General features: G+C 33.1%; 1 protein-coding gene across 4 annotated transcripts in view; it reads right to left on the bottom strand.

Annotated features, from left to right (window-relative positions):
• Window positions 1-650: 650 nt before the first annotated feature.
• The window catches only part of LOC123682997 (guanylate cyclase 32E-like), a 182,272-nt gene continuing 157,879 nt past the window's right edge, over window positions 651-25,043 (bottom strand). For 2 of the 4 annotated variants that reach the window (XM_045621886.1, XM_045621888.1), the window contains exons 18-22: window positions 23,047-23,221; window positions 15,677-15,867; window positions 11,699-11,813; window positions 11,441-11,589; window positions 652-1,099 (exon numbers count right to left, since the gene is read on the bottom strand). In XM_045621886.1, coding sequence (XP_045477842.1) covers window positions 947-1,099; window positions 11,441-11,589; window positions 11,699-11,813; window positions 15,677-15,867; window positions 23,047-23,221 — 783 coding nt within the window. In that variant the 3' untranslated portion in view covers window positions 652-946. Of the gene's footprint in view, window positions 1,100-11,440; window positions 11,590-11,698; window positions 11,814-15,676; window positions 15,868-23,046; window positions 23,222-25,043 lie in introns of all 4 variants that reach the window. The other 2 variants (XM_045621889.1, XM_045621890.1) reach the window with 2 other exon arrangements.

Here is a 25,043-nt window from a genome sequence, read left to right as displayed (position 1 = left end):
GCGAATTAATTTAACCTGTCTCAATAAAAAAACATTTTTCCTCTTAATTATGAGTTGCTAAATTCTGTTAGATTTGAGTCTTTCGAGCTCGAATTTTTTTTCTCGCGTTTAATGATTTTATACTGAGATGCAATCAGCAAAAGTATTTTCAAACTCAGCCACTTTCATCACAAAGAATAAATCAATAAATATCATTTTATAAGAAAATTATCGTAATAAAACTTTCACAATATTGTCATAACATGCGAATTAGTTTGCCAATAATAAAATCGAAAAGGTTATAATTAATATGAGCAACATTTCTTTCCTGTGTCGGAGAATGTGTATTTGAGTCTTTTTGTATGCTAGACACCCAAATTTCATTTTGTGTGTCAATGAAAGTAAAATAGTTATAGAAATAGGGCTTTGAAGCGTTATCACTTGAACTGAATATAAAAAATAAATAAATCATGAACGAATTATAATTATGGAAACTGAAATATTTATATCCTCATTTAAAGTTATGAGTTATGTATTCTGTCTAGAAAATGAAAGAAGATTTGACATTACACATTTTTACTCATGATGTTTTCACTGTTTGTCAAACTATTCCAGTAACATTCCATCAACAAAGACCTGTACAGAAAATAACCTACTACAATTGATAGATTTCTTACATTTATTTACGTACAAATAGTCAACATTGAGAACATTATAATACCAAGGGCTTAAAAGCATTCAATTTTATTTTCGAATGTTAATTGAACTTCATTGATATATAATCTATGAACAAAAATATATGTATCTGGTTAAAGATCTCAAGAGTCTCAATCTCATTCTGGCCCTCGTTCACATATGCTCCCCGTTATCTATCACATTCAACATTAAAGAATCAAATATAACATCAATGAATTAATACAGTTGAAATGTTTATATCACAACCTATTGTATTGGTTTGATGTATTATTCAGATATAAGGTTTTGAATCGGATGAAAATTTGATCACAGGTGCAGATCTCGGGTTTCTGGAGTCTGAAGTCCTATGACAATATTTTGGAACGAATCCATGACTTGAAGACAGATCTTGGCAGAAATGAAGTTGATTTTTCTGGAAGTCATCCTAAAAAACAGAAATATGACAGTATGACGTAATCGGTGATTAAACCAATAACCTGATAATTTATATGTTACCCGCAATGTGTATAATCTGGACTTTGAGAGCAATAGGGACCTGGGTCTAGGGATTTTGGAAGAGGTATCTTGTCGGAGGTTATGTTCTTTAGCTTCTAGCTATCTTTGCCAATGTAATTCATTATACATCTAATGATTGCGATGATAACATGCGATGATTCGAGTTTCTGGTCAACACAAAGGAATTTGAGATGTATCTCCTTGTTCGTCATGACCAACAAATACTAGAGTCTTTTCGATGTCCTCGCTCTATAGGCAGAATGGGTCGTTTCAAGGGATCTATTCATTGTAGCATATGATAGCCCCGAAAGCTTTTGTTTGCCTTGTTCTGGATTGTGGACGAATCAAGCAATTTATTTGGAAGTTGTTTTCCTTTAACTGTTATGAAATCTGAGTTGTTGTGTTCATTTGTGTTTTGCCTTGATTTTAGTCGCATTCGTGGTTTTGTGCGAGTTTATTTCACAATATTATGATTGGATATTGGTAGCTACTCTCAACTCAAAAAAGTGAAGTTCGTAATATTTTTTGTGAATTAAAATGAATAGTATTTGTCTGTATCTTAATTTAGGCTTTTCAATTTTTGTCACTTCATATTAAATGTGCATGATTTTGTTATACATATAATTTATCTATTTAATGTGTTTTCATATTAGAAATAGTTATTTTCCAAACGAGTGCGGCAAGTGATACTGTCCTACACGAAACTGCCGTTGGAAAGAGGAGTTCGGTCAAGCAATTGAGTGCGGAAAAAATACTTTCCGCAAGAGTTGGTAACAATTTTTTTTTCTACAAGCGCTTGAAATAAAGTTAGACTCGAACGATTTTCTTGATTATTTCTATACACATGAATGACAGACGCAATTCTGCATGTCGTTAACATAGTTATGTCATTTCAACTTTAATTGGGCGTTCGGTGCATAGAGACATGACATAATTCAATTTATTCTTTAATACTTCCGTGCGGAAAATACCCTGCTATTTCTTTATCGCACGCATATCCGTGCGGAAAAGAAATAGCACTCTCACTGTGTGGGAAAGTGACTGTTTCTGACTTAAAATGCGTGTATAAAAGAGTTGAAAGCGAACGCTCGAAGTAAATATACATACAGGGTGTTTCAAGTTCGACGGCCTATTAGACGTTTCTGGAGAACGGGGCCGATTTGAAATCTGACATTGTTCATGATGCCCTATTCAGTTTAAATATTTTCAAAGTTCCGGAACTTCCGGATATGCAAGAATAGAGGAAAGTCACCAAATATGGAATAGTATCCTAATATGGAATACCTCCATTTCTCTAAAACTATAAGTATGAAATTCAACACTCGACCATCTTCTGTTTCATTCGGTCTACTAACTATCGCACCCACACCATCGAGTCAATTGCGCGAATGCTTCACGTGTGGCAGGCGTGTTTTGTTTTGTTGTCGTGCAGAAAATTTTAAAGGTAAGTGATAAACGAGTATTACCAGCTGTTATGTTTGTTTACATAAGTGTTATATTATTTAGTATATCGGTATTATGTTTATTTCACCATTTTGTGATCTTTTGTCCATAAAATATTGTGACTTTAAAAAATATTTAGAAGAGTTTGAACTAGTATAAAAATCCAAATATGGACAGTCGTCGGTGTCTAATTATGGAATATTCCATAATTAGGCAGCAGTCATAACATCTTCTCCCTACAAAAAAGATTCAGAAAATAAAAATATGAAGAGACAAGAAAAAGAAAGTAAACTAGTCAAGACAAAGAATAAGAAGAAAACTGCGAAGAGAAACAAACAAACGGAGAAAAATAGTGAAGAAGAAGACTCTGAGGAACTAGACGTTATTCAGTTTGACGATGGTAGTGAACATGATGAGTTAGTTGATGGAACAATTACCTCCTGACTCTGCTGATGCAGAATGAATGTTCTGTTCAAGACTTTTTTCCATGGATAAAAGTGGAGAAAACTGGATTAAATGCTTGATGTGTGGGCTCTGGGCACATTATGATTGTGCTGGTCCAGAGTTTGATACTTGGATCTGTGACTTTTGCGAATTATTATGTAACTTCTTTCATTTATCACAATATATTATATTCATTTGATTGATCTCAAAGATATTAATGTCCATTTTTGTTATTGTTAAGTTGATTTATGCTTATATTCCATATATGGATACCTATTCCATATTTGGTTACTTATTTGTGATTTTGTTTTTTGTGTTAGATTTTAATTTGATAACTAATATATTTGATTAAAGGCTGTTAATTACTACATATGAATGTATGACTGATTAGTTAAAACATTAAACTGATTTAATTGATATGGAGTTTTTTCTTTATATCCCGAAAACAAAATGGTGTTCCATATTTGGTGACTTTCCTCTAAAAAAAAATTTTTTTCAAAAAAAAACATTTTTTTTCATTTCATGTCTTAGATATTATCAAATTTTCCATTCTAAATAACTTTTCGCTGATGTTTTTGCGTTAGTTCTCATATTTTTCAAAATATTAAGAAAAAACCGTAAAAAAGAGTGAATTTCCTTAGTCACAATTACGTGAATTATTTTTACTGTGAATATCCTATGCGTATACTAAATTCATTTTCTCAAACTAGAATGATGTAGGAATGTCGTGCATATCTTGAACTTGAGAAATATCATCACAGGGTGTTTCAAATATTGTGAACAAAATTTGATCATAACTTTCGATTTTCAAATTAGAACCCTATTTTTTTGTGATTTCGTTGGATTCTACGGTAAAAAATAAGGGAAGTGTCCAAACATGATTATGCTCCTAAATTCAATAATTCAAGAGTTATTCGAGATTTTATGAATTTATGTTATACGTAGAGTCAATTTCATTCGATCTCTTTCCAGACAGACTTGCAATAATACTCAATGACCATAGAAATTTAAATATCTAATTATTTCATAGTGACAGTTGTCATTACATTATTAAAGCTAGTAGATATTAATTTCACGATATCAATTCCCGTTATTCAAATAATGAAATTCTGGATCTATTCCATATCCACGGTGAATGCGACAGAATTGTTTCGAGAACTTGTCGAGCATTCAGAATTATCCACATTTACCACCAATTGACGAGAAGATATTTTGGAAGTATGTTTCAAACTTTCTGTTACTCCCTTTTCATCACCACACTGATGTTTTCCTGAATTCATAAAATGTATTCTACCGCTCTTTATATGAATAAAGGCACAAAGGACACCTTCATGATTTTATCTCATTTGATAGGTACTGTTATGGAATGGTATTATCGACTTATAAAATCAATGAGAATACATTACCAGATTCTATCTTTCGGAAACTACAGCAAATTCATCAAATAGATGATAAATTTTAAATTGATATGCTCCAATAACATTAAAGAAAGTAGAGTAACTTTATTTATTTGTTCCATTCACTTGTACATTGCAAAATTAGCATAATTCCAATATTTCTAAATTTCTATATCGATTTTCATTCAAAACATCTCAGGATCTGAAACAAAAGGAAAATATCAATGAAATTCAAGTTCAATTTGATAAAATCAACAAAAGATATTCAACTCAAGTATCAGGAACCATTTATATATCATGTAAATAATGTTAAAAGAGTCAAAAGACTGAATATTCAATTTTCATTCATAATGATAAAAAATAATCATTTATTTTATATTTCCTATGTTAGTTTTCATGAAATAGCTTGTGATCTAGTTAATTACATCTAGATGTAATCTCAACAATGTTAGCCCAAATTCCTAATAAAATTGTAAATAATGAATAGGGATAGGATATCGAATGATAAATCAGGGATTCCAAAGTAATTAATGTCTCAAACATACAAAAATGTATATAATTCATTAGATAATAGTATAATTTGAAAATATGTAGTAGATTTTAGGAGCTATAGATAGAAATCTTTGAATATTAGGCCAAAGAAAGTGAATATTAGAAAAATTTCTAAATTGTATACAGAATATTTGAGAATTTTGTCACTTAGAATCGACCGAATGCAACATATGTGGTATCAAAAGATGGGGAAAAAATGAAGAAATTAACTAGATCAAGATTGAAGAAGGAAAACTTACCTCAAAAGAGAAAATTGCGAAAGCATCATATCTGGAAAATTTTTTGACATCCAAGGCAATGCTGATTTCAAGAAAAAATTGAAAAACTATAAAAGAGCCCAGCCGAACAGCAGCCATTCATTCAGTGAAAAACCATTGCAAAGAGAACATCACTTGAATCAAGAAAATATACCTAAAACAATTGAAAAGTTATAAACAAAGTTATTTACGTAAGCTGAAAGAAAACATAAATAATCCAAATACGTACCTGAAAAATAACCATTGTATAAGGAAATTAAAAAAACGATTAATTAATTTCTAGAAGACAGTTCCCTGGTTTCAAGCAAGAGCGTGAAGCAGTATTATTTATGGATGATAATCCCAAACTAGGGATGGGCAACAAATATCGATATATCGAAATATCGATATTTTTCAGAAAATTTCCGATAAATATCGTCGATATTTTTAATTCCGATACTTTCAATTGTCGATATTTTCAACCGATAATATCGATTATTTTTATATACATTTCAGAGTATCAAATTCGATATCTTTTCATATTCCGCATTATGATTTCGACCTTAGGAAACATATTATACTCTAGTTCCATTAGTCAAAAATCCTGATTTAGAGGAGTATAAAATGAATATCAAATATTTTCGATATATGTAGCAGTTTTGAAATTCTACACATCGAAAATAAAGTTATGTTTCAATCTTGCTGAAAGCTCAAGAAATGAATAGACATAATAAAATTTTAATAAAATTCGACGGCCGTTGTTAAATACCTTTCAGTCTGTACATAAACGTCCTGAACCATTTATTTGTTATTGCTGGAATTCCCAAGATCCCTTGTACCTACCCCATAATAAACCATACAATAAGAAGCATTTTCAGTTTTAAAATTTTCCATATTGAAAATATGCAAACTACTAAATATGTGTTTTCAACTGAATCTGATCACGTTGAATCAGAATTTTCAACTAATGGAACTAGAGTATAATATGTTTCGTGTGGTCGAAATTATAATGCGAAATATTAAAAAATATTGAATTTGATATCTACTATGAAATAAATATCGATATGTAGAATTTCAAAACTGAAATTCTATTTATCGATAATACCCCATATAAATGGGAGCAAACTACTTAATATCTCGTATTTAACTGAATCTTGTCACGATGAAACAGGATTTTTAACTAATGGAACTAGAGCATAATAGGTTTCCTGTGATCGAAATCATAATGCGAAATGTTAAAAAATATCGAATTTGACATTCTACAATAAATATCGAATATTTTCGATACCTTTGTAGCTGTTTTGAATTCTGGACATAGAAAATAAAAAGTTATGACTCAATATTGCTGAGAGCCCCAGAAATAAATAGAAACAATATAATAAGAATATTATTCAACGGCCGCTTTCAAATATCTTTCTGTTCTGTAGCTTAATGTCCTAAACCATTTATTGGTTATTGCTAGATTTCTCAAGATTCCTTGTACCTACCCTATATTTACCTATACAATAAGTAGTATATCCAGTTTTGAAATTCTATATATTGAAAATATTTCATAAAAATGGATGAAAACTACTAAATATGTGTTTTCAACTGAATTTGGTCACGATAACTCAGAATTTTTGACTAATGCAACTAAATCATAATATGTTTCGTGTGGTCGAATTCATAAATTGAAATATTAAAAAATATCGAATTTGATACTCTAAATTAAATATCGCTGTGTAGAATTGCAAAACTAAAATTCTGGTTAAGACGGAATGGTACCACGTGCGTTTGAGCGCATCTGTCAAAGTTTACCTATTCAGCTCCCTCCAGCCCCTCTGAGAAGCCTTCACTTTTAAGGATGAGTGGAGCAATCTCAAACGTTCTTATGATTTTCCATCCTTTTCTACCACATCTAAGAATTCAGATACGTTTGACGGCATTCAATTCTTACACGCCAGCCAATGAAATCGCAGTGAACTGTACGAACGGTTGTTCGAACATTTGGCAATGCAGCAACTTCGAGCTCGAAAGACAGGTACAGAGATGGTATTAGGTATCTTCTAGGACGGATTGACCAGATGTTTTGAAAGGAATAACTCGCTTTTTATGATATGCAATAAAACCGATTTTAGAGAGGGTTGTGAGAAATATCAGTTAGGATCGACTATTATCAGATGGGTTCGAGAAAAAATGTATATGCTAAATTTGTTCAGATTCCTTCATTCTTACGAAAATTAATTTGATTCAAAAACGTATTTAGTGGAATAATAAAAAAAATCAAAACAAATGCACCGAAACTTTTCACATAAGCGGGTCACATATGGTTAGCCAAATCAAAATGAACCATCAATATGATGGTCATCCAAATATGATATCGGATGAATGATGGAACATGGTCATTTATGACCAATATTCATTTCAAGTCAGTTGTTATATCGTATTGATCAACATGCTGAATATTACGATTCATTTATATTGAAGGCAAAAAAAAAGTACTAAAATTTTCAAAAATTCTTATTTTCACAAACTGCCTTCGTACAAAAAACAGTTGTTATATCGCATTGATTCTCCATGTTCAGGATTACGATCCATGAATTTTGAAGGCATAAAAAGTACTGGAATTTGAAAAAAAAGCCTATTTTCAAAAATTGACCACGTACAAAAATCAGTTGTTATATAGCAATATCGCATTGATTCTAATATTCAGGACGCTCAGGATTACGATTTATTTTTTGAAGGCAAAAAAAAGAATGGAATTATAAAAAATTCTCATTCTCAGAAATTGACTACATACAAAAATCAGTTGTTATATCAAAATATCGCATTAATTCTCAATGCTCAGGATTACGATCCAACAATTTTGAAGAGAAAAAAAGGACTCTAATCTCATTTTCAGAAATTGACTATGCAGAATCAAGAAATTTCTAAACAATAATAACATCTTAGTACTGACCTTCAATATTCCCTTATAATTACCAACGAGTTCAACTGAAATATTAATTCTTGTTGTGCATAAAAATAATCACATTTCCATACACTGAAAGATAAATTGGGATTGACTGAATATCTACGGAACAAATTTACATGATTAAAAAAACTAATAGTTGTCATAATTATTAGAATGACCACGTACTAATGAGATTATTCTCGGAAAATGTGAAAACTATAAACATGAAATTTGGTAAAAAATCAGTTCTTATATCACTTATTGATCTTTCATACTCAGGATCACGATCCATTAATTTGGAAGGCAAAAAAAGGACTAAAATCTTTTTTGAAAATTCTCATTTTCAGAAATTGACTTCGTACAAAAATCAGTTGTTATATCGCAATATCGCATTGATTCTCCTTGCTCAGAATTGCGATCCATTTATTTTGAAGGCAATAAAAGGTTCTCAAATTTCAAAAAATTCTCATGTTCAGAAATTGACTCACATTGTAACATCGTAGTACTGAACTTCAATATTACCATATAATTATCTACCATTTCAACTGAAATGTTATATCATGTTGTGCATGAACATATAATCTCTTTCCCATACACTGAAAGATGACACAGATTATGCATGATTAAAAAACTAATAGTATCATCATAAGAATGACCATGAACTAATAAGATTTTTCTTGTTTTCCTGTAGAAATCAAATTTGATATTTTTACATGATACTCCCAAAAAGCAAGTAATAGGATCAGAATAAATAAATCCTTGAATCTCTTGTTACCCATATCGAAAAGAATTGACAGCTAACTAAACTGAATAAAGGTATGAACAGACCGACGCGTGACTGCGGGAGCGGGAAAGAAACTTTTGTGGGATGGAAATCAACGGCTTTGAGCAGTAAAACTTCTTCCTCCGAAAAACTGTCATTTTCATAGATAATTTTAGATTCATACTAATAATCGTGTCTCATTATTTTCGCGTAGGTGTGCATGCTATGCAATCTGCCCGCTGAACGCATCGCTCCCGTTCCCGAAGTCCCGCGTCGATCTGTTCATACCTTCAACCGTTCGAAAAGAAACGAACAAGCTGGAAATCTTTCTATTCACCTAATACTGTTTACGACTCTAACTGAGAACTGATTCATAACGCAGCAACGTTGCCGGAATTATCAAATTGTAGGTAGTATTGAAGAATCTGGTGATTCGTTGCGAATTTATACAGTAGGGGCAGCACTATACGACGGTCGATTATTCTTTTTTATTACGAAGTGATTTCAGCTCTTTTGAAATGTTTTTCTGTAGTTTTTTTTTTACGAATAATTTTAAAATAAATCAGTGATAAGCCCTTTCATACATATCATCAATTCCTTTGCGGAAAACGAAAAGTTACCAACTTTTTTTTTTGTTTTTTCATTCGCAAATTAAAAATAGCCCGTCCCTGCCTTTCAGATCATTGTTTGAAGAAATTATCAGAAAACCCCATACAAATCGGTGGTCTGCAAGAATAGTTATTCTCCTTTGAGTTTTGAACTGGGCAGTCAAGTGGTAGCATTCCCTCTTAACGAAAATAATCCATAAAATTGGAAGCAAACTACTAAATATATATGTCGTTTTCAACTAATTCTCGTCATCTGAGTCTTATTATTCTCCTCTATGATAGAAAAACTTTATTGAATTCAACAGAATTTTCCCACACCAAATTATTACAGCGATATATATCGATATATCGATATTTTTACTGTTACATATTTCGATACATTTCGATAGTGTCAAAAAATATCGATACAATTTATATCGATAGTTTTCTGTCCCTTGCCATCCCTATCCCAAACCAAAACAAATTTATGAAGATTAAGGTTAGAATTTGAGGTTAGAAGCATAGAGGACGATATCATAGAACAAGGATGAAGGCGATGAAGTTTTAGATAAGTAAATATTAGATTAGATTAATAAGAATTTAGTTATTAAAATTTTGAACAGTTAATTTTTTTTCGAATATTAATTAAACTTTTAAATCAAATTGAATCTAAATTGAGCCCACCTGAGTAAGAGTCGATATAAAAAATTAAAAATATAGTATAAAATTTTCAGTTATTGGATCGAATCATTCAAAATTTAAATCAAATCACCAAAAAAGTAAACGCAGCTTGAAAATACGTTCCATAACAGTACCTACAGGTTTTTTTTTCTAGGTAGGTACTCCAGTATAATGGATATTCATAAAGTATGAAACATCCTTTCAAGAAGATGAGGAAATTTCTGATTTAAAATTCGATGAGTTCTACCAATAATTCTATTGCATTCATCTGGAATTTGGAATTAGATATTTATCATACAAGTGTAGAAGTAATTGATATTCTTCCAAGAGTTCAAAATGATACGAAAGGGTAGAATGAGCGTTCTCTACGGGTTAATAAAAATAATAGATAAATCGGTTCCAGTCTAAGATGATCCACAAAATGTGCCAGGAATTAACTCATTTGCCACATAATTAGAGAAAAGTATATCCAGAATTTTGTCAATTGAATATTGGAAATTCAATTCGTGAAATCAAATTAGTGTAGCTTTGATAATGAAAACACCTGTCACATGTGAAGTAATCAGATATTTAAATTTCGATAGTCATAGAGTATTATTGCTAGTCTGTCTGAAAAGAGATCGAATGAAATTGACTCTACGTATAACATAAATTCATAAAATCTCGAATAACTCTTGAATTATTGAATTTAGGAGCATAATCATGTTTGGACACTATACTTATTTTTTAACGTAAAATCCAACGAAATCACAAAAAAATATGGTTCCAATTCGAAAATCGAAAGTTATGATCTAATTTTGTTCACAATTTTGTGCACAATATTTGAAACACCCTGTGATGATATTTCTCAAGTTCAAGATATGCATGATATTCCTACATCATTTTAGTTTGAGAAAATGAATTGAGTATTATACGCATAGGATATTCACAGTAAAAATAATTCACGTAATAGGGACTATGGACTATAAGGACAAATGCAATAATTTTAGGAAAGAGTAATTGAAAATGGAAATCTTGATAATATCTGAGACATAAAATGAAAAAAAAAGTTTGTTCTGAATAAATTTTTTTTAATTCTTGTGTAACCGGAAGTGCTGGAACTTCGAAAATATTTTAGCTGAATAGGGCATTATGAACAATATCATATTCCGAATTTTCAGATTGCAAATCGGCCCCGTTCTCCAGAAACGTCTAATAGGCCGTCGAACTTGAAACACCCTGTATACAATACTTACCTGGCTCTGATGCATTGTCCAAGCTAATCTGGCGCGCTGATGTAGAGAAAAGAGAGGACAGACAGATCTTGATGGAATATCTCTCTCTATACTATGGCCTAAGCTTATTCCATCAGGCCCTCGTAATAAATCAGGCGTTTCACTCAGTCCTATAATATGAAGAAGAAGAATCTTATTGGGTGAGATGTATCAAAATTTTTCGAATAGTAATAATAATGTATAATCAAATGTTAATCAAATGGCAAATTCCTAACTTACGCTCGGAGCTGCTACTGTTGAACAACGAAGAACCTACGATTTCGTCTCTCAGTCGAGCGAGTGTCTTAGAAGAATCCTCACTTATGAGCCAGTATGTTCTCATCTCACCTTTTCCCTGCGATATAAAACAATATAAAAGAGTGAATGTGATCATTCACTGAGTAGAAAATGATTTTAAGTACCAACATAAATGTTGACATATTGGGTCCAAATCAACTTAAAACTAAAAATTGAGAAGAGCACTGTAATTGGCATCAAGAGCTTCTAAGTGCTGTACAGGGTGGGCAAAGTTCGAAGTTTTAGCACTACAACTTTTAAACCAGATGAGATAGACAAAATCTGATACCCCATTCTCGATCTCTTTTTTTGAGAAACTAACAAGGGTAGTATTCATTTTTGGCCACCTTCTTTTGTTTTCGAGTTAAAAGCGAAAATTGGAAAAATGGCGATATCGAAAAACATTTATATCTCCGTTAATACTGATGATAGAGCTCTGAAATTAAAATATTATACAGGCACTTTTTTACGTAGAATCCAGTGGCGTGCTCGTATTTCCAAAAGGGTTTTTAATTACGAAGCTATGACCCAAAGTTATGTTTTTTCAAATGATAACACTAGATTTTTGTGTCATTTTCTGAAAGCTTGATTTTTCCTGATTTCAAAAATATATAACATCGTATGATTCGGATCAATATAAATAATAGAAAATGGCCAAAAACCTATTTTCACCTAAGAGTCTCAATATTTCTATGGTTTCAACTGTTGATGAACACAGAAAAATTGAGTTTTCTATAACAAGAGCAGTGTCCGTCAATCTGATTATTTCTATGCTTTTCACTTATTTCTACAATATTTGAATCTAGATACGTTTTATAAATTTTTTATTTAAAAATTGATTTGGAAATAACGGAGAAACCACAAGATCGAATTTATCAATCGAAAGAGTTGTATTGAGATGCATGTATCAGATTATTTACTTAGGTCTCCAGAATCAATACGCACAAGTACCAATCCATTTTAAACAGCATATGAAACAATGCATATATGATTGAACTCAACAATTTAATTACGAAGGGGCAAACCCCTGAAATCAGGAAAAATTTAGTTTTCAGAAAATGGCACAAAAATCTAGTGTTCCTATTCGAAAAAACATAAGTTTGGGTCATAGCTTCGTAATTAAAAACCCTTTTGAAAATACGAGCACGCCACTGGATTCTACGTTAAAAAAGTGCCTGTATAATGTTGTAATTTCAGAGCTCTATCATCAGTATTAGCGGAGATATAAATGTTTTTCGATATCGCCATTTTTCCAATTTTCGCTTATAACTCGAAAACAAAAGAAGATGACCAAAAATGAAAACTACTCTTTTTAGATTCTCAGAAAAAGAGACCGAGAATGGGGTATCAGATTTTGTCCATCTCCTCTGGTTTAAAAGTTGTAGTGCTAAAACATCGAAATTTGCCCACCCTGTACATTCAAGCGCTTCTTGATGTAATTCATTAGGATGTCGGTTCTGATGTATATGATTCCCTTGGAAATTGGCATGAAGCCATGAAGATTCGTGTAATTATTTTACATATACAAACTCAATTTCATACCATTCGGCTCAGCTGCTCAGAACTATTTGAAGGTATTCAAAATGGGAAAGGTGATGAGGCATAAAGATTCACGGCTTTACTTGATATTCAAGGTACTTCACTTGGCTTGACTTGAAATCAAGTCAAATAGTAGTGTTTTTAGCAGTTTTATTGTGAATTGCTACATCAATACAAAAATGATGAAATAAGAAGGAACCTCACAAAAACGATTTTCATTCATCAAACTCATTGTATAAAAGAACCAAAAATGTCAACTACATATTTTAAAATGGGAACACTAATTGAATCACTTTGAAGAATAACCAAAAAAAACATGACTAGGCTTTTAGGTTCTGCTAGCTTAACGTCAAGCAAACAATTTGAGAGCAAAAAATTTTTCATGAGATTGATAAATTAGCCTAAAATTATGGCCAAAAATAAACCTCTAGTCACAGTCTAGGCATCCTAATGCCCAACCGTCTCGGTGCCTTTGTTTCTCCGGCGCTAGAGCTGATACACAAAATATTAGATTTCTAACTCTACCAAAATTTACCAACAAATTTCATCCTAATAAAAATTTCGTAGAAATGCGAGAACACTACTTGAACATTCACAGTGGTGATCATTGGCGTAACGAGGTTATCGGGGACATAACCCCCCATTGTTTAGAAAATAAGGAAAAATTGTGAGTAAAAATAGGAAAATAACATTCAGATACAAAAAAATGAAAGATTTTGCTCTTCCATAGTGGGGGAAAACAACCCCCATGAGTATAATCTAGTTACGCTACTGCTGGCGATCGCTTCAGTGATCTCGGGGAACCCCTTTATTTTGTCTAAGCGCGCTCGAGTTTGTAGAAATATATGCTATGCAACTCGTGCGCATCAAGCTCAAGTAGAATCAAGTAGCTCGATATCAAGTCAAGCAATAAAAATCTCAAATCAAGTCAAGTTCATGTATGTAATTTTTCACAAGCTTGATTTTCTCTGGTAGGAGAAAGCAATCTCAACAGGTAGTTATGGATCTTTTCTCTTAAAATTCTGTGAAATAAATATACAAACCAACATTTACAATTGAAATAAGAATTTCAGAGAATTTAATTTCATCTTTTGATGTTTACTAAGCAATGAAAAATTGCTTCAAAATATAGAGGTCAATCGAATCTATATGATGAAGGCAATCTGATATAAATATCAAAATTATGACATCATTGTGTCAAAACTTTCACTATCTGATACATATATCTTCATGATAATAATTTGTGTCTCGAAATACAATTTCAACTGACAAAATATTAAAACAAACCCGAAAACAAGGAGAAATATATTTAAAACTGTACCCACGAATTGTAAAGGCGTACGTTTGGCAATTTTTATATTTTCTAATACAATTTTTCCTCATCAGTGTCTTATAGACACTGTTGTTATTCCAGACAAAAAGGAGGTACATATCAAAAAGTAATATCAGATGGTGAAGGTTTCGGCACAATGATAATTTTGATATTCAATCAGATTGCTTTTATCAAGTAGGTTTACTTATTTGACCTTTTCTCGATTCTGGCTCAATACAGTTTATTCAAAATGTTTTTGTTGATTTTACTTCAATTACAGTACCTCAGAGGAAAGAAAAGATAGAGGTGCCCTTAGAAGTAAATAGCGTTGTATTGTAATCAATTGCAACAGCATGATGATAAAGTGAGATAGGACAACAACAAACCTGCAAAATTGACAACTAGAGGGGCGGTAAACATTTCAGTGGCGTAGTCAATGGTTCTCTTACTGCCTCTTATTAAGTTTTCGGTGCTGAAATGTTTGGAACAAACATATGCATATTTCGGCAAATTGTTCATTTGCAATATTAATAGGTGGCACAATATTTCGCTAAATTCTCTATTTGAAGGAAACCTACAAATGTTAGCATTGAATTAAGTTTTCGATATCTCACAAATACTACGCCATAGACGAGATATATTCTACGCCTATGGACTCAAAATGTGAACTAACCTATGATAGGTTAGGTTTTCATTTCCGATGTTTTACACACTATACATGTTTTTCGAGTATTTACCATGATTAAAATTAACAATATGTAACTTAAAATTCACACATTGTATGAAATAACGCCGATTACAAACGTGAAATTAAAATGAACAGTTAACCCTTAACGCACCTCTAGTTGACACGTGCAATAACAACAACAGAACCGTGTTGCCAAATCCTCAGAATATTCGCAAAACATCTATGCCACAGAACGGAGAAAAGATTACTTCTTCCTCAGAATGGCAACGCAGTACATTATAAGTGTTTGTAAACAAAAATGTTATAGCGATGTCAATAAATGCTATAAGGCACCTCTATCTTTTCTTTCCTCTGAGTACAGTACATTTACAACAATTAATACCTTGATTGGTATCACACCACGCTCTTCACACTTGTATCCACCCAACTTCTGAAGTAAAGCATATGTTGCATATGAGATGTGAATTTTGAACGCTTCCCCTGAACTTTCCATCCTTGATGCTGTATTAACAGTATCTCCGAATAAACAATATCGTGGCATTTTCAACCCAACTACGCCGGCTACACAGTGACCTGCAAAATATCGAAATAGTAAATTATACAGCAAGTGAATAAAATTTATGAGTTTTTTTCAGGTGCATTTGTAGCCCGTATCTACGGAAAATCTTTTGTTAGAGGGAGAAGTCCACCTATGCTAGAAACTCTTCAATTGTCCTTTGTGGGGAGAACGGGGATAAACCTTGCAATATTAACTTCTGTTTTTTTTTATGTATATGAATACTTGCGAAAAATTTAAGGGGCGATTCCTTGTAAAAAAATTGAGTGGGTCTTTCATATAAAAATTTTTTTTTGAGCCCCCCGCTTAGTTACAGCCTCTTGAAGATGGCGCCTGAAAAGTAGTTTTTCATTTGTGAAAAGTTCAAATTTTTTTTTTGTTATATTTATTATATATTTGTAGCAGTTTCCAATAAAGTTATCGTTTTGACATCCGCCTATTGAATAAATTTGAGATCAAAAATAATTTCAGCTTCCACTACTCAGACGTGGTATTTGTTGATAATTCTTTTTCTCAAAAATCGTGTCTTTTAGAAAAACAATTACAAGTGACCTAATTTGTTGAGAATTGATCAGTTTATCCAAAATAAATTTTCTTATTGTAAAATATGAATGTAGAAAATTAATTGCGAAACAAGATTAAGGGGTGGCTTTTTCTATCCCTTGGAATCATAGACGAACACCACAAAAAAATGCCTTCTTGTCCGCATAAAAGGTCAGCTTAATTCCATTTTCGTGAATTTCCTGGGTTTCAAGAAAAAAATGAAAAACTTCTTTTCAGACTCCATATTCGAGGGCTAAACCGAGGAGGGCTCAAAAAAAAATTATATGAAAGATCCAACCTTTTTTTTGACAAGAACTTTCTACCTAAATTTTTTCGAAACTATTCATATACACCCTGTATATTCGTATTCGGCAAAAAATACAAAAGTTTTTCACGAGTGCTCACGGCTGGCTCTCTAATCGAGTTTGAATTTTCCATCTAAAAGGTCTTAATCATTTACATGAAATTTTAGTCGTAAATGTCCAACTATTGAAACAAGAAAAACCGTTATACTCAAAAAAAGTCTTGACGGTGAGCTTTATTAGATTCCAAATAATCTTCTTCCAATTGTTACATACTTAATGCATGTAAATGATAAATGAAACGGGTATGTAAAGGTCGTTCGGAGGGAAAATTCAAATAGATATACAGAGCCATCTGTGACGATACCTGAAAAATTGTTTGTAATAATCATTTATTTTTTTTGTCGTAGAATTTGCGATAAAAATCAGGGATTTTCATTCAAAATTTCAAAGTTTACAACCGTACCCCCCACAAGGGGGAATTACCTAAATGGAAGAGGTTCTGGCATAAGTGGAAAACCCCCTTGAAACCACTCACTTTTATTCGAAACATCCTTCCATAAGTTTTTGCTTTTCGAGGTTTTTGAATTATTCAATCCAAAAAAATCACCTGGTATATATTACACGTTGTCAAGAATAAGAAAAAAATAATTCTATTTTTTTCTTGGAATTACTGAAGAATTGAAGGAATGACGTTCTTCAATCTTGCTCTCTATCAATAAAACAATTCCACCCGTCTGCTAGAATTTTTCGATTACATTCGCAAAAGATCCGTTTATTCATAGTTGTATTTTATTTTTTCATTAAGAAACTATTGCTTTTACGGACATAACACAGAAACAAATTCTACAATAGACTGTTAATTAATCTCAACACATATTTTTGAATTGAGAAACTTTGTTTCGTTAAAAAGTTATGATAAAAAATGCATTAAGAGTTGGATGTTCACCCCTATGATATATCCCGAAAACATAAAAAAATCATACATAGGTAACCTAATCATTGGTGTAATATATCCACAAAATGAATTTTGGATATGTGTAATTTTTAAAGAAAGCCCTAATAGCTTAAGTTCACCTAACTTTCAGTAAATTCTATATTTTCATTGAATAGAATTTTTCCTTTATAACACTGAATGATAAATAGCCAATCGATTATAAAAATGAAAGGAATTTCGCATTTTGTTAATTTTTTGAATACTTATGATTTAACTAGTTAGTTAAATCCACGGGCGTAGCCAGGTTTCAGTTTCGGGGGAGGGGTTTTAAGACAAAGGCGTACACAGAAAGGATAATGGGTGAAATGAGAATTTTTTTCATAGAAATAAATGAGTGTGCGTATTGTGCCTGCATGTACATGATATAGCAAAAATATCAAACTCGTTCTCTGTATATGCCACTGGTTCAAGAAAATAATGCGAATAAAAGGGCTTGACATAACCATAATCATATTTATTATAAAATATATATTTCACCATTTAAAAAAACAAAAAAGAACGAGTACATTTGGTTTTATTTACACATTATAAAAAAAATTTTCTGTTTTTCTTTTAAATATATCAACTTCATGAGAGCCAACGCATTCAGTCTATTTTCACCAGTTTTATTTCTCAAGTATGTTCTGAGAAAAAAAGCAAATTAAATTTAGTTTATTCATTCACATCGATTCCAATGAATATATTTAGGGAATAAATACCGTCGTTGAATTTATACAACAGGGTACCCAAATTCAAATTTATGTGTAGAAAGTTTATATACTGTTACATTTTTCGGTTAATTGAATCGATGATTCTTCTGGTTAACACTAATTCACTAATTTCAGATACACAACTATAAATAACTATTTACACATGATTTATTTCAACTATTACACTAATTTATTTTCACTACTACATTAATTTATTTCTACAACTTATATCTAATTGAGTGTACGGCACTGACCGCCGTTTCCATCGCACTGCCCTGCTCTGCGGCTTCGATTGGTTATATACCGCTGGCATATCTCTCTAGAAGCGTCTTGATCTTTCTATCGAGCTCTCGGTGCGTCCGGTACCTTCTAGAAAGAGGCAGTGGCGTAGGGCTTGCGAATTCGTTACACTGCCCCCTTTCTAGGTCGTTCAGTCCGAGGTTCAGTCCCTGAACATATCCGGCAACGTGGCTAAATCTCCAGGATTCTCCGTTTCTGCAATTTCCTTCTCCACAGAAATAACACTCAACGGTCTTCTCTTGAACTTTAATCTTCTCCTCAAAGTCGCAATGCCCCCCGATCGGATCTTCCACTTGCAAGATATTACCTCCCAGTTTCTCGTTCTTGAGAGCGTCCTCCCTCATTATCAACAAATTCACGAATACGGACACCTCCTCATCGAACAACTGAGCTTCCAGGTTCTCATCGTAGATATCCTTTCGCTTCTCTCAGGTCCCTAATCCAAACTTCAGGATTTCGATCTTCTCGTCAATGTCTTGGTCTATATAAACTCGGGATGGTTCCAATTGCTGCAAGTTATATTTCTTCCTCTCTGCGCACACAACAAGATATTTGTAAGCTTCCAGCGTATCTTCCTTCTTGCTGTCAACGTGCTCATTGGTATCTGGGAATTCCTCAACAAGTTTCTTGGCCTCTTGCTCTATAAAGTCCACCTTGTCCTTGACTACTTTCAACTCGCCTTCGAAAGCCTGAGGTTTTCTGAGCAAATCTTGGTTACTTTCCGAATCTTGACTATTGATATCGTAGCACAAGGCAACCTCTTTCTCGCTTATCCAAGAGATTATTTCTTCAGCTCTTCTATCGAACATATGCACCTGTTTTAATCCGACCAAGAGTTCATTTTGATCATTAACCAGCTCCAAAAGATTCTTCCATCGAGTCTGGACCTCAATCATCTTCTCCTGGATCTTGGCGCTATATCTGTATTAAGCTTCTATCAGAGCATTTCCACTGACTAGACATGATTGGAGTCTTGCCTCGATATTTATTATACGGGCGTAAAAAGTGTCGAAGGCATGAATTATAAGTTCCACATGCTCGACATCAACTCCATGCTTTTCAATTTTGGACTAAGTCATCTGGTCCGTGATCCATTCTTGGAGCTTGGTGCACTCTTGGAGGAACCCGAAATACTGGAAGGCTTCAGAGAGAGAAACTTCCCTCTGAGCCACTAGCTGACGTAACTTCTTGAACTCTTGCACTATTTCTGCCTCCCTTCTCTTGACGTTATCGGCATCGTAGTGCTCTCTTTTAACAAGATTGCTACGCCTCTGAGATAATTTATCGATCGTTTCCTGGTAAGCTACAACTTCAGCAGTTATTATACTCAGCTCTCCCTGCAACATCTGAATGGAAATCTCATTTCTACCAATCTCACTTGTTGCCAGAGCCGACAACTTGTCATCAATCCAGGCCTCAGCTTCTGAACTCTCCTCGTAAAACTTTTCCGATTCCAGGGCATCTTGCAACCTGAACATCTTCAGCCTGGCCGTATCCCCCACCATCACAAATCGACTCTGCAATTCCTTCACCTTCGCACTGATATCATTGGAGAACTCATGACCGGATCTCATCATGTTGACCGCCCTATCCATCAAACTTTTCACGATATGTTCCCTCGAGTTCAGCTCGACCTCCAGCGTCCGATACTTTTTCTGTGAGCTCTGGACCGCGGTAAGACTGATACCCAGGTCCAAAGACGCTGCCAGCGATTTCCTGTTGCTCAATCACTGTACCTCCTCATCTATCTCGTTGATGCTCTCGTAGTTCTCTAGGTGCTGTTGGTAGTCATTTTCCAAAGCGGGTTGACATCTTAGGATGTTGTTGTCTGAAGCCAAGTCGTTTCCGAAATCGTTACTAACTTGAATCTCAATTTCACCTTGCCAAACCTCAAACTCTTCGACGGACCTCCTGAAGAGCAGTGCTTGATATGCTTCGTTCAGCTTTTCCCGTTTGATCCGCTTGAGTTCCAACAGTCTCTTCCAATTCTTTTTGATTTCTTCCATCCTTACGACTATCTCATCTTTGGCATAGTGATTCGAATGTAGTAACTCTTTTCCCTCGTTTATTACGCTTTGCACTCTTTCATCGCTGACCATAACCTTTGCATCGAATGAAGAATGCTTCTGGATTTCACTTTCCAGGTTATGAGGTTCCCTATAGCTCTCATCTGCCGCTATATGAAGCTTTTGATTCAACCAGATCTCCACGCTGCAAATATTCTTCAGGAATTTCTGAAAGGCCCTGTATTCTTCTAGTTTCAGTCTTCTGGCTTCCGTCATTTGCAAACATTCTTTTTTTCTATCTGGTATAGCTTCCATCATTTTTGACACTTCCTGATTATTCTGGTTCCTTTCATGGTCCTCCAGTTTCTTCGATTCAACCTTATTCCTAGTATTCTCTAACCTTTTCGTGTTATCCATCATTCTTCTACAATTATCCTTCATTTCATTTTTAAACGATTTGAAGGTTTCCTTTATTTCTGTGGTATAGTCCTTAGTTGCAATATGGTTATCCTGCACTTGCTTGGTCAGTTGTTCAAAAGCTTGCTTAAAGAAATCCAAGGTTGTCTGATCCATTTTCCTTGACTGCGATCTCGGAAATGGCATTCAAAAATATGATCACAAAAATGTTCACACTACTGTCCACAGAAATTTCCACGAGAATTTCCACAAAAATGCCCACGAGAATGTCCACTAAAAAAAATGTCCACGATAATGTCCACTAAAAAAAATGTCCATGATAATGTCCACAAAAATATCCACAGAAATATTACGATTTAATTAACTCTCGGTTCGAAAACACACGCGATCCTCACACCTGACACCAATTGTAACGTTTCTCGGTTAATTAAATCGGTACTTCTGGCTAACACTAATTTATTTCAGATACACAACTATAAATAACTATTTACAGATGATTTATTTCAACTATTACACTAATTTATTTTCACAACTACATTAATTTATTTCTTCAAGTTATATCTAATTGAGTGTACAGCACTGACCGCCGTTTCCATCGCACTGCCCTGCTCTGCGGCTTCGATTGGTTATATACCGCTGGCATATCTCTCTAGATTTCTAGAAGCGTCTTGATCTTTCTATCGAGCTCTCGGTGCGTCCGGTACCTTCTAGAAAGAAGCAGTGGCGTAGGGCTTGCGAATTCGTTACAATACAAAAAACCGGCAAAAAATGAAAATTTTCACCTTTTTTTCATTTTTTGCAATGTTTTACCATGAAATTTAGGTGGCAAACCTCAGATTCGAATTCTGTACCCCAGAAACAAAGAAAATTACGAAATTTTGGTGCTAAACGTCAGATTTGGATTCAGCACCTAAAAAAAATACATACGATCGAAGAAATCAAAACTCCCTTGAGGGGCATATGTGAGCACAAATTGACTAGATTACGTGGAGGTAATTTAATTCAAATTTCAGATTACAAATGCATTAAACTGAGAGTGATAATTTCATTCACTTTTTACAAATTCCACCGAAAAAATATTTTCGAGATTTGAAAAAAAAAATATGTTTCAAAGTGAACGATCTGAAATAACTAAGTACTTCAGATTCAGATAATTCAACATACTGAATTAGATCGAATTAAATTCGTTAAATTGTGAAGTCCACAATGCATGTTTTGAATTGATAGAAAATATCATTACTATCTACTTACGAATATATATTCCTGTTAACTTCATGTTTAGTTTTAATAAATTTTGACATCTTAAACATTTCGGGGGGGTTTGAACACCCAACCCCCCCTGGCTACGCCCGTGGTTAAATCATTGGTTCAAATTGTTTTCATGACTAGACCCAGTTGAAGTGTATAGTGACTTTATTAAACAAAGTGGCGACAATTCGTTCAAATTGAGCCTAAAAATGGCGGATGAGGACATAGAACCATGGAACTTGAGAATGTAATTCACTGAACTGACACACGTCAAAATCAAAATTATTGGGCCTGATATCATTTAATTGTATATAAAACGAATTAATTTAACTGAAGAATACTACAGTAACTGAATAAAATTGGCCTTACATTTTGAATAAATCCCAAGAATTAGGTAAATGGAGAATATAAAAAAATGCCGCCATATTTAGGCTCAGCCAATCAAAAACCAGACCACGCTTGTCGCCACTGTGGTTAATACAGTCACTGTATTAAAGTGGAGTATAGTGAGACATCTAACGGCCAAACAACATCCCGAGTACAAACAAAGAAAGATATCTATTTGCTGTAAAGTAAATCGATATCCTCCCATTCCCCTGAATTCAACTGAACAGTACGCAAGCATTCCATAATTCGAAAGGAAATCGATCATTTTTGGTTAATAATTTCTTTATTGATTTTCTTCATAAATTACCTGAATGAATGCCTATTCTCAACTGTAGAACTTCACCTTCCATGTGTTTTATTTTGAATTTTTTTATTTTACTCAGTAGATGGAGAGCCATAGATGCAATTTCACCAGCGTGTTTGTCTCCATGTCTTATAGGTAGACCACTAGCGACCATATATGCATCTCCAATTGTTTCAACCTATAATCATATTAATTAAGTTGCTATAGACAAATGACTCCACTCATAATTTTGAGGATTCAAGTAACTGTAGAGTAACTTTGTAGTCCGCGCTATCTGTTGGCTTGAGGTAAAACTCGAGGGGGTCTAGCTTCGGAAAAAGTAGGAATCTGTTTGTTGATATCGCGCAGTGTAGATGGATAATCGATTCTGGTTAGTTTTTCAATTTGAATCAATGCAAACATCAGTAATGATTTTTCCTTCCTCATAAGTCTCCAATACCATCAGAAACAAATTGACACCAGCATTTTATTTCGGTTGAAGTTGGAGATATCGGCGAAATGAAATTTTTCGAGTTACAAGCATCATACCGCGTCATCTATTTACCATACATTGAAAAAACCTCTTTAGTTCACCCCAAGCGAAAAGAGGGCGCAAAAAAACAGTTTGTAAATTGGGACTTTCCTATCTATATGTTAGTATTTATCTAGGTCTATGATATAACAAGTTTTCCTATACAATGAGATACAATCAATTCGAAAAATATTCAATCAATTCCTGAATAACTGGGAAAGAAAATGCTTCGGAATTATGTGAATATTGATAACAATTCGGCTAATTCGTCCAATACATTTTATAGTATTGCTGAAATCGGTTCACCGGATCGGTTAATCAAATATTTTTTAGTAACCTTCAAATGCCAAATTCAAAAAACAACAATTTTATAAATAGATTATCTTAATCAGCTGGAATGTTGAATTCGAAAAAGCTTCCCCGACATTTTTTCTAGATATATATACAGCGTGAGTCTTTGACTTGTACATATATTTTAACCGAAGAAACACTTTTTTCATTTATCATTTTTTCCGATTCGGCCCTGTTGAAAAGATATAGCCATTTTAAATTTTCAAAATGAGCTAATTCACCCCTGAAAACCGGAACACTGAAGTTTTCTCAAACATAAGATATACCTTTTGAACCTTGGAAATAAGCTACTAAATTAGAAAAACCATCATAAACTCACGTTCAACATTCCATTTGTTGAACAAAGTAGTGTTCATAATAAAATAAATGAGTTATTCCAATTTCGTTGACGCTAAAGATTAAATATTCTTCGCTTGATTTTCTATTTCATTTTCGATAATTATAACGAATTGAGCTCGCTACCACCCCTATTACCTCTGATATTCATATCCATTCGTTCATTATATTTCATTTATATGATATCGTTGTTTATTTCATTTCGTACAAGAATTGCCATTTAACCTTAAAATCTCAAATGAATATTATTCATCTCTGAAAGTTCTAACACAGGCTATAGTAATCTGTGGTTTCAAGTTTGAATTTCAAATTTCGAGTGATGCCAAATATAAACACTGCAGTTCGGTTCGAATAATCTATGTTCTAACCTAAAATTTTCATTTACAGTTTACACTGTTATTGTTATGATGATATGATATTTGTTATTATGTTAGCATGAAATGAATATCATCGAAGATTTGAAGAAACCCAACAGAATATTGAAGTTCCGTACATATTTTCAAGAAATTTGAAAACAACTTCCAAAATAAATGTGTGGATACAAAATAAATCACTGTGCATTCTGATAGAAAACAATTCCTTTATGAAATGAAGCATTTGATTTGTTCCAACTATCTCATAAAAATATTGAAATGCATCAATATTATTGAAGCCATCAGTATGAAAATATGTAAAATATTCTGGCTCTGTAATCAATGGAAAATGTTAGACTCCACTTGTAATCAAATTTGTTCTTAATGTGTACCTACATTATAGCCAACTTTACTGCTTAATTCATCTTGATTTTGGCATTGAAAATAAA

The sequence above is a fragment of the Harmonia axyridis genome, chromosome 6, assembly GCF_914767665.1.
Source record: "Harmonia axyridis chromosome 6, icHarAxyr1.1, whole genome shotgun sequence".
NCBI lineage: Eukaryota > Metazoa > Arthropoda > Insecta > Coleoptera > Coccinellidae > Harmonia > Harmonia axyridis.
The sequence above is the reverse complement of the archived record's forward strand: the minus strand, read 5'-3'. Positions and strand labels throughout refer to the sequence as shown.